This window comes from Barbus barbus, assembly GCF_936440315.1.
Source record: "Barbus barbus genome assembly, chromosome: 40".
In the NCBI taxonomy this organism is placed as follows: domain Eukaryota; kingdom Metazoa; phylum Chordata; class Actinopteri; order Cypriniformes; family Cyprinidae; genus Barbus; species Barbus barbus.
In genome coordinates this window covers 27,420,502-27,431,729 of record NC_136718.1, presented here as the reverse complement: position 1 = coordinate 27,431,729, position 11,228 = coordinate 27,420,502, and the positions used below count along the sequence as shown (strand labels likewise).

The 11,228-nt window shown below is 40.5% G+C and overlaps 1 protein-coding gene across 8 annotated transcripts in view; it reads right to left on the bottom strand.

Annotated features, from left to right (window-relative positions):
- The window catches only part of LOC306859256 (ras GTPase-activating protein-binding protein 2-like), an 18,582-nt gene extending 7,354 nt beyond the window's left edge, over nucleotides 1-11,228 (bottom strand). For 2 of the 8 annotated variants that reach the window (XM_079400207.1, XM_079400208.1), the window contains exons 1-7: nucleotides 11,045-11,228; nucleotides 8,026-8,160; nucleotides 7,869-7,950; nucleotides 3,944-4,031; nucleotides 2,509-2,623; nucleotides 2,204-2,423; nucleotides 2,027-2,116 (exon numbers count right to left, since the gene is read on the bottom strand). In XM_079400207.1, the coding sequence (XP_079256333.1) occupies nucleotides 2,027-2,116; nucleotides 2,204-2,423; nucleotides 2,509-2,623; nucleotides 3,944-4,031; nucleotides 7,869-7,950; nucleotides 8,026-8,120 (690 nt within the window). In that variant the 5' untranslated portion in view covers nucleotides 8,121-8,160; nucleotides 11,045-11,228. Of the gene's footprint in view, nucleotides 1-2,026; nucleotides 2,117-2,203; nucleotides 2,424-2,508; nucleotides 2,624-3,943; nucleotides 4,032-5,703; nucleotides 5,878-7,868; nucleotides 7,951-8,025; nucleotides 8,161-11,040 lie in introns of all 8 variants that reach the window. The other 6 variants (XM_079400204.1, XM_079400205.1, XM_079400202.1 and 3 more) reach the window with 5 other exon arrangements.

The following is an 11,228-nucleotide window of genomic DNA, read 5'->3' as shown; positions in this document are numbered from 1 at the left end:
AAGCGACTTACAAATAAGAAAAAGTAACTAAATCTAAAAGTTAACACTGTAAATAATCTATACACACCCATTTAAGAAAATACAGAAATTAAATAAAATTGACAAATGCATACAACAACAGTTCAATAGTAAACACATAAAGGAAAAAAATAAATAAAATAAAAATAAAAAGCGATACTTATATCCTGTGCCGGTGTCCTAGCCCGGTGGAGTCGATGGTCTTCACAGTAAGAGGGCTTCACACAAGGGCTGCCGCGGTATAATAACCTTTTTATGCCTATCTAACAAATCACTGCTAGAATTCAGCTGAACCCACTTTCCTATTAATCACTAAAAATGGCCAAGCAAGTGCACACACTGACAAGATACGCGATATTCAACAGTGTATTTGTTTGATTATCGACCGGAGCGTATCGTACTTGGGGATTCCACAACCCAGTTTTATTATGCCCTGTGTAGAGACGATCTTTACTACCCCTAGGCACAGGGCGTAACAATGTACATTTTTGTTTTAGTTATTTTACAACCCGAATTCCGGAAATGTTGGGACGTTTTTTTAAATGTGAATAAAATGAAAACTAAAATACTTTCAAATCACATGAGCCAATATTTGATTCTCAATAGAACATGGATAACACAAATGTTTAAATGGAGAAATGTTACACTTTTATCCACAAAATGAGCTCATTATGAATTTGATGAGGTCTCAAAAAAGTTGGCATGGGGGCAATAAAGGGTGGAAAAGCAAGAAATTTTGAAACGATTCAGCTGGGAGAACATCTAGCAACTAATTAAGATAATTGACATCAGGTCTGTGACATGATTAGCTATAAAAGGGATGTCTTAGAGAGGCAGAGTCTCTCAGAAGTAAAGATGGGCAGAGGCTCTCCAATCTGTGAAAGAGTGCGTAAAAAGATTGTGGAATACTTTAAAAACCACGTTCCTCAACGTTAAATTACAAAGGCTTTGCAAATCTCATCATCTACGGGGCATAACATCATCAAAAGATTCAGAGAAACTGGAGAAATCTCTGAGCACAAGGGACAAGGCTGAAGATCTTTGTTGGATGCCCATGGTCTTCCGGTCCTCAGACGACACTGCATCACTCATCGGTATGATTCTGTCATTGACATTACTAAATGGGCCCAGGAATACTTCCAGAAACCACTGTCGGTGAACACAATCCGCCATGCCATCTACAGATGCCAACTAAAGCTTTATCATGCAAAAAGGAAGCCATATGTGAACATGGTCCAGAAGCACCGTAGTGTCCTGTGGGCCAAGGCTCATTTAAAATGGACTGTTTCAAAGTGGAAAAGTGCTCTATGGTCAGACGAGTCCAAATCTGACATTCTTGTTGGAAATCACGGACGCTGTGACGTCTTCAAACTATTTTGAAAAGAAGAGGAGATGCTACACCATGATAACATGACCCTGTCCCAACTATTTTGAGACCTGTAGCAGGCATCAAATTTGAAATCAGCTCATTTTCAATTTCTCAGTTTAAAAATTTATGTTATCTATGTTCTATTGTGAATAAAATATTGGCTCATGTGAATTGAAAATATTTTAGTTTTCGTTTAACTCAAAAAAAAAACATCCCAATATTTCCAGAATTTGGGTTGTAGTATATCCAGTTAAACTACTTGAAAATGACAAATATTTTCTTGGCAACTAGCTGAAATAAATAAGTTGAAAGTCATTCATTTTTTTTTTTTTTTTTTTTAAGTAGAAAATGCTCTTCATAGTTTTAGTTTTGTTTTCAGTTAACTGTAATAACTCTGCTACTGACCAAGTAAGATGGCATTTAAGGAATGGCTCATTCAGAAATGATCAATCTGTCATCACTTCCAAACCTGTGTGACTGACTTTCTTCTGTGAAACACAAAAGAAGTTATTCTGAAGAATGTCAGGACTCCATTGAGTTCCATTTTATGAACAGAAAACACTCAAACTTCCTGAACGCCTCACACGTCTGAGAATAAGTGATGACGGTTATACCCTGATGTCACTGTCTGTGCTGTACCTGAACGCTGGCCGCTTTCACCACGAGAGGAGAGACTCCAGCACCGGCTGGAGGAAGATTCTTACTGGTCACCAGAGCCCAGGAGAACGCCTGCAGACCATCACATCATCACACACTACACATCTGTCAACACACACACACACACACACACGCGCGCGTACTCACTCACTCACTCACCTTGGGTGGTTCTGGGGTCTGAGGGGGCGGAGTCCGAGTGATGCTGGGGGTGGAGCCTCTCTCCTCCTCTGGCAGTTTCTCCTCCTCCTCTGGCTCCGCCTCAGCCGCCTGCAGCTCTGCTTCCAGGTTAAGCTCTGCCTCAGTCTCCTGATTGGCCTCAGGCTGGGGCTCTGGCTCCGCCTCAGGCACTGCCTCGTCTTGCTGCTCCTCGACTCCATTGCTGAGTACACAAACCAGAGCAGTCGATCACAGTCAGTAAAGCATGTGAAGCCTGTAAAGCACGCATGTTGACCTGATGCTGGTACCTGACGGGCGGCGCTGGCGGCTCGTAGTAGGTGCTGCTGCTGGGCCGGTCCGGAGACGGGTCAGGGGAAGCATGAGTCTCCACCTGCTCTTCCTCAACCTCCTCTTCCTCAGACTCTGATCACAGACACACACTTACACGAGTGCCAGGTACTTACGCAGACTGTTTACGTCTCATTTAAGACCTTTTTTTTTTTTTTAAGAGCTACACAAATAAAACTAACACCACAAACCCATACAAGCTCAAAATAAATCAGGTATATCAAAGTTTACGGATATGATAATGTGATTAAAGAAAGGCAATCAAAAGATTGTGCTGATACTAATAAAATCTATAAGCTGAATGTGTTAAATAATATTCAAGTCAGCTTTATTTATATAGCGCTTTTAACAATACAGATTGTGTCAAAGCACTTAACAGTATCAGATTGGAGGATAGAGTGTCATTAATGTATAATAATAAGATTAAACACTCAATTTTCAGTTAAAGGCATTTCATTATTGAATTCTGTGATATTATTGTCTATATCAGTTTAAATAGTATCTGTGAAATCAAGTTGACGATTATATTCTTAGTCTTTCCTGTCATGGGACGGTTCAGAGAAAAAAAATACAAGAGTTTGTTGATTTAAATGCAAGATACTGCTTATTGTGTCACCAAAATACCAACAATACCCAGGAAAGAAATATTTTATGCATAATGAGGGACTTTTAATTATAAGCCTGAAATACAGTTTTATTTTGACATTTCTATGCACTGAAAAAAATTGGTGGCAATTTTCACTCAGAAGTTGCTAGTAAATTTCACAATTACCAAGAAACATCAACACGGTGAATTAAATAGTAAAAAGACTGAAACAGTATTTTCTTGCAAAACAAAATATCAATAATAACCAAACATAAAAGTATTTTATGTATAATGCGGGGCTTTTAATCATAAAGGAGCCCAAAATGCATAGGACTCTTGTTTTGAAATGTCTCTGCTTTATTACTTCCAGCTGCTCATTTAGACAGATAATATATGACATAAAATATGCATCTTATATATCAATCTACAACAAATTATAAAATAAAAACCATAACCTAAACACTGTCAGTTCATCAGCGGAGCTTCATGTGATATTCACTGATTGCGAGCGGCTCTGAAACGCAATCCTGTTGAACACTGAAACATACAGCACTCACATTTATTTACTTCAATCAGAGCTTTTTGACGTTTAATAATCAGATATCTGTTATCACAGAGACTCCCGGCCACAAATGTAAGAGCTCATAATATGATGTGTAAAGATGCAATGCCATGTAAAGCCAGACTGATCCGCCTCTGCTCAGACCGCCACAGCTGTAATCATGCACATGCATTAGACCTAAATAACACATCTGCATGTAAACATGGCTTACGTGTCACAGGCGGAAACGTGTGTTCTGTAGATTTACCTCCCAGCTCAGCCTCAGAGTCTCCAAATACCTCCTCTTCATAGCGGAAGATGTCATTGTGCACATAGAACTTATTGACAGCAGAGCCCTGGCGAAAACACACACACACACACACACTCTGTGTCAGAGAAGTGTTCAATGACAGCACATCCGTCGTCACTAGGGTTGGGTGTCATTTGAATTTGATCGTTTCTGATTATTAGCGATTCCTAGTTTCGATTCCAATAAGATTTTAAAAATCCAATAAACAATTAGGTCAAACATTTAGATGTCAAACATATTTATTCTGTCTTTTTACAAAGTGTTCTGTTGCAGCTGAATAACATGAGCAAAAAGCAGCAGCCTATAGAACACTACAAGAGAACCTTTAGCCTATGGTTTTAACAAAAATACCAGAGCAAAGACAACTAGACTAATATTAATTTCAAACATTAAACTGGTAAAGATTTAGGTCCTTCAAGGTATCTTGGAGAGGTGAGGGGTCCAAGTCACAACATCTAGCTACTGGGGTGCCTCAGGGCTCAGTTCTTGGACCACTTCTCTTCTCTGTCTACATGGCATCACTAGGTTCTGTCATTCAGAAACATGGCTTTTCATATCACTGCTATGCTGCTGACACTCAACTCTACCTCTCAGTCCATCCTGATGATCCAACAATAGCTGCTTGCATCTCAGCGTGTCTAACAGACTGCTTGTGGTTTCAACAAACCCTTCACTTCATCACAATTTCACCATCCACCACCTTTAGTGTGGATATATATATATATACTCTTTTGTTGGTTTTGATTGCTTCTATTGTCCTCATTTGTAAGTCGCTTTGGATAAAAGCATCTGCTAAATGACTAAATGTAAAGACAAGTAAAAAGTCAGTAATAAAACGGGAAGAAAAAAAATCTATTAGCAACAGCATAAATACAACAACAAATTTTAGAAAAAAAAATTAAGACATTCAATCAAGATCATTGAATGATTTTCTTTTGTTCTTTGATTAACACTAATAACTGGCAGCACGTTTTAAATTCACGTGAACGCACATGGATCTAAAAATACTGTTACATGTATGTTTTCTTTCTCATGTTTACGTTCACTTGAGACAAAAATGACTTCGTTTACGAGATTATACTGAGGTAATTTTGTGCGTACTGCTAACAAGTTGTGAAAGAAGTCTGTTCTGGCCCAGAACGTTCTGCAGTGAAATGAACGGAACGGTTTGAGAACGGACACAGGCCGGGAACCCACACCAGGACCAGTATTCTCCGTGTTCAATCTTCAGATGTGTGCGCTTGCAGGAAAAATGCGAATGCAGGAATCGTTAAACGGAATCGAAATGTATGAGTCTTATCGAATACTCGCTTCTTGGAAATTTGGCACCGGTAAATAAATAAATAAATCTATATATATATATCTCTTATGTTTGTAAAATGGCACAGCTTTTTAAATATCTGAAAAAGTACACAACATCAGTTTGCATCCATTCAGATGAACTGAAAGATATCACCGATCGCTTGACAGAGAGTGAAACTCTGAAGCACTCAGTCAGTGTTCGGTGAGTGAAAATATATCTGTGCTAAACTTATACTGAGCCTCCAACACACACTGGTGAGTAAAACCTGAGCATTTATTATCCAGTGGCTAATACTAGACATCATTTAGTCGCCCAGAGCGAAGATTTAGTCGCATATGCCAGTGATGTACTCACAGTGTAGAGGGTTGGTACCCAACCCTAGTCGTCTCACACACACACACACACACACACACACCTCCGGAGCGAGCACAAAGGTCTGCATGAACCTCCTCATGGGCCGGCCGCTGTTGGACAGCTCGCCCATCACCTGCACCACCACCCCGTCCCCCAGCGTCGCATGAGCGTCCACGTGCCGGATCTTAGTGTGACACTCACTGAACTGCAGAGACATCACCTTCTTATGGATCTCCTGCGCACACACACACACACACACACTCTTGTCAGTCACTGCTGCTGTGTTCAGTGTTCAGACTGCACAAACATGATCTCACCTATAAACCACGTCATATTGCAAAGTCAGACTAGACGTGTGCGTGCGATATATCACCATAATGAACATGCACGATATTGTTATCGCGGACACCTCAATATACTGTAAATAATTATTAATTATAAATTATTCAGAATGCATTTTAAGAATACATTTCCCATCAGCTGGTTAAATGCAGAACACCGCTGCATGCTGCGTCACAGACGCATGTGCACTCATGTAAACAAACGCTGGATGAGAAGCACAATCTCTCTCTGACAGCAGATGGCACTGATGGAACAGAAGAAATGCAGCCGTTACCCCGGAAACCCTGTAAACAAAGCAGCTGCCACTTTCTGTTTCTAAAAAGGATTTAAAGCAACGTAATCAGCGTGGTTTACGATCAGGATAAAGCGCGCCCTTTCTACCGAACGTAAACGAGGCTGATTACATCGATTACGTTCTGGGCTGCTCTCCTAAATGGCAGAAGACGGTAACTTGGGGAGAAAAACTGTTGAATAAATTGTTATTATTGTTTTCTTTGCGCACAAAAAGTATTCTCATAGCTTCGTAAAATTATGACTGAACCCCTGATGTCACATGGACTATTTTACCGATTTTCTTACTATGTTTCTGAACTTGGGAATATTTCAGTTGCTTTGCTGTCTATGGAGAGTCAGAGAGCTCTCAGAATTCATCAGAAATATGTTAATTTGTGTTCTGAAGATGAACGAAGGTCTTACGGGTTTGGAACGACATGAGGGCGAGTAATTAATGACAGGATTTTCAGTTTTGGGTGAACTATCCTTTTAAATATTTAGACTTAATAGGCTATTTTCAAAGTTTGTTTTACATTTTAATCTGGACTACAACATGCCCTAGATGTTGGATTGATTCGGTGTGGTTTGGTCACACTTTACATTAAGACCCCATTAGTTAACAAACTGCCAATGAAAAATTCATTAATCTTAATTTCAGTATTTAATAACATGTTAAAATCAAAATAGCAACTGTTATTTAATGAACTCGAGCTAACATGAACTAAGAGTTGTGTTATTTTAACAAAGATTAATAACTTCTGTAGCAAATGTAGCTACTGCTCATGAATGTTAATGCATTAACTAAGGTTAACTAATGAGTTCTTATTGTAAAGTGATGGTCTTTATAACTCTTTTGCACATTAATCCGTGTGAATTTTTTTTGTGTCCAACGCGAAAAGACCAACAAGTGGGCGGGCAATATGCTAATGTTTCATGTTGATGGCTTGGGATTGGTTTTAAAAACGACTCGTTTCAATGATTCAGAGTCGACTCTTTCTTTTGAGAGAATAACTTTATACACGGTGCACTTTCAGATTTAAAACTTTGCCGGATGTTTTCATTCACTTAGAGCGGTGTTACACACTGCATGAAAGATCATTTTCAAAAATCCATTATAGGGGCTCTTTCATTCAAAGGCTAAACAAGATCGTTTTTTTCTTACCCCATTTGTAGATATTTTTCCTTGTTTTAAGCAAAAACTAACAAAATTTGGATATTTTTTTCAGAAAAGAAGACATAATATCTTAAATCATTTTACTTGTCAAGTAAATGCATCTTAATTTCAGAATTTGTAGATATTTATACTAGAAAACAAGACAAAAATACTAAGTACTAGAATAATTTTTTGCAGTGTAATTGAAGTAGTATTATATCAACTTGTGGAAAATGGGCATCGTATGCCCCCTTTAAAGCGTGCTGCTCTGATTTAGGTTTTTTTAGTCTCTAAATACTTTGTAAGACCTGCAGAAACCCTGTAAATCTGTCAGACCCTGAGGTTCAGCTTGACCGCACTGGTCAGTAACTGGCTGTAGGATCAGAGGACTCTTCAGGATTCATAGAGAGTGTCTCACACAGGAGAGGGTTAACACTGAAGACGGCTGGAGCACTCACCGCCTGACCGTACACAGCCTCCTCCGGCTTCCCGCTGCAGTCCAGACCGCTGTGGACATACGAGGAGCTCCGGCCGTAAAACCTGCACGACACACACACACACACCGTGAGCGGAGCGCATCGCTGACATCTGCTGCTCTGACCGCTCTGAACTCACCTGTGCAGGTAATCCGGTGCTTTATTCAGGAGCGTGTAGTACTGCCGCACAAACTCGCGTCCTACGAGCAGGGGGCTCGGCTTCTCCATCACCATCTCTCTCTCACACACACACACACACACACACAAACACACACTGACACACGAGATGCAGAAACAGATCATGAGAACTACAATCATCTCAATCAATCTCCCATAATTATGTTTAAACACTGAAAAACACTGAATATGAATGAACAGAAAACAGACAGACAGACAGATAGTTACATAGATACACAGACAGACAGACAGACAGACAAGATAGACAGATAGATACATAGTTGCACAGAAAGACAGACAGACAGACAGATACATAGATACACAGACAGACAGACACATAGATACACACACAGACAGACACAGACAGACACATAGATACACAGACAGACAGACAGATACACAGATACACAAACAGACAGATACATAGATACACAGACAGACAGACAGACAGATACATAGATACACAGACAGAAAGACACATAGATACACAGACAGACAGATAGACAGATAGATACATAGTTACACAGAAAGACAGACAGACAGACAGATACATAGATACACAGACAGACAGACACAGACAGACACATAGATACACAGACAGACAGACACATAGATACACACACAGACAGACACAGACAGACACATAGATACACAGACAGACAGACAGACAGACAGATACACAGATACACAAACAGACAGATACATAGATACACAGACAGACAGACAGACAGATACATAGATACACAGACAGAAAGACACATAGATACACAGACAGACAGATAGACAGATAGATACATAGTTACACAGAAAGACAGACAGACAGACAGATACATAGATACACAGACAGACAGACACAGACAGACACATAGATACACAGACAGACAGACACATAGATACACACACAGACAGACACAGACAGACACATAGATACACAGACAGACAGATACACAGACAGACAGACAGATACACAGATACACAAACAGACAGATACATAGATACACAGACAGACAGACAGATAGATACACAGACAGACAGACAGATACACAGACAGACAGACAGACAGACAGATAGATACACAGACAGACAGACAGACAGATAGATACACAGACAGACAGACAGATACATAGATACACAGACAGAAAGACAGACAGACAGATAGATACACAGACAGACAGACAGACAGATAGCTACACAGACAGACAGATACACAGACAGACAGATACATAGATACACAGACAGAAAGACAGACAGACACATAGATACACAGACAGACACATAGATACACAGACAGACAGACAGACAGACAGACAGACAGACACATAGATACACAGACAGACAGACACACAGACAGACAGACAGACAGACAGACAGACAGACACACAGACAGACAGACAGATACATAGATACACAGACAGAAAGACAGATACACACACAGAAAGAAAGACAGACAGATACACAGACAGAAAGACAGACAGACAGATACACAGACAGAAAGAAAGACAGACAGATACATAGATACACAGACAGAAAGAAAGACAGACAGATACACAGATACACAGACAGACAGATACACAGATACACAGACAGACAGATACACAGACAGACAGACAGACAGACACACAGACAGACAGACAGACAGATACACAGACAGACAGATACACAGACAGACAGACAGACAGATACATAGATACACAGACAGAAAGACACATAGATACACACACAGACAGACAGATACATAGATACACAGACAGAAAGACACATAGATACACAGACAGACAGACAGACAGATACACAGACAGACAGACAGACAGACAGATAGATACACAGACAGACAGACAGACAGATAGATACACAGACAGACAGATACACAGACAGACAGACAGACACACAGACAGACAGATACACAGACAGACAGATACACAGATACACAAACAGACAGATACATAGATACACAGACAGACAGACAGACAGACAGATACATAGATACACAGACAGAAAGACACATAGATACACACACAGACAGACAGATACATAGATACACAGACAGACAGACAGACAGATACATAGATACACAGACAGACAGACAGACAGATACATAGATACACAGACAGACAGACAGACAGATACACAGACAGACAGACAGACAGATACACAGACAGACAGACAGACAGACAGACAGATACACAGACAGACAGACAGACAGATAGATACACAGACAGACAGATACATAGATACACAGACAGAAAGACAGATACATAGATACACAGACAGATACACAGACAGACAGATACATAGATACAGACAGAAAGACAGATACATAGATACACAGACAGACAGACAGATACACAGACAGACAGACAGACAGAAAGACAGATACATAGACAGACAGACAGACAGATACACAGACAGACAGATACATAGATACACAGACAGAAAGACAGACAGACAGATACATAGACAGACAGACAGACTGACAGATACATAGACAGACAGACAGACAGACTGACAGATACATAGACAGACAGACAGACAGACAGACAGATACATAGATACACAGACAGACAGACAGACAGATACATAGATACACAGACAGACAGACAGATACATAGACAGACAGACAGACAGACAGACAGATACATAGACAGACAGACAGACAGAAAGACAGATACATAGATACATAGACAGACAGACAGACAGACAGACAGACAGATACATAGACAGACAGACAGACAGAAAGACAGATACATAGATACACAGACAGAAAGACAGACAGACAGATAGATACATAGATACACAGACAGAAAGACAGACAGATACATAGATACACAGACAGAAAGACAGACAGATACACAGACAGACAGACAGACAGACAGACAGACAGACAGATAGAGTGAGGTGAAGCTAGATGTACGTGCACGTGCGCGCAGCAGACAATAGCGCTGTCGCGTGCTTTAGCTTGATGCTAGCGGCGGCTAACTCACCGTCTGTGACAGGAACAGTTAAACACACACTCCACTGCAGCGAGCAGCGATCGGTCCGCTCCTCTTTATCCGGTAAAACACGACCCACGGCACCGAGCCCAAATATACACACACAGACGCAGACGTGACGTGCGCGCGTCCGCCACTCTCATCTCGCGCGCGCGCCTGTGACACAGAAGAGCGC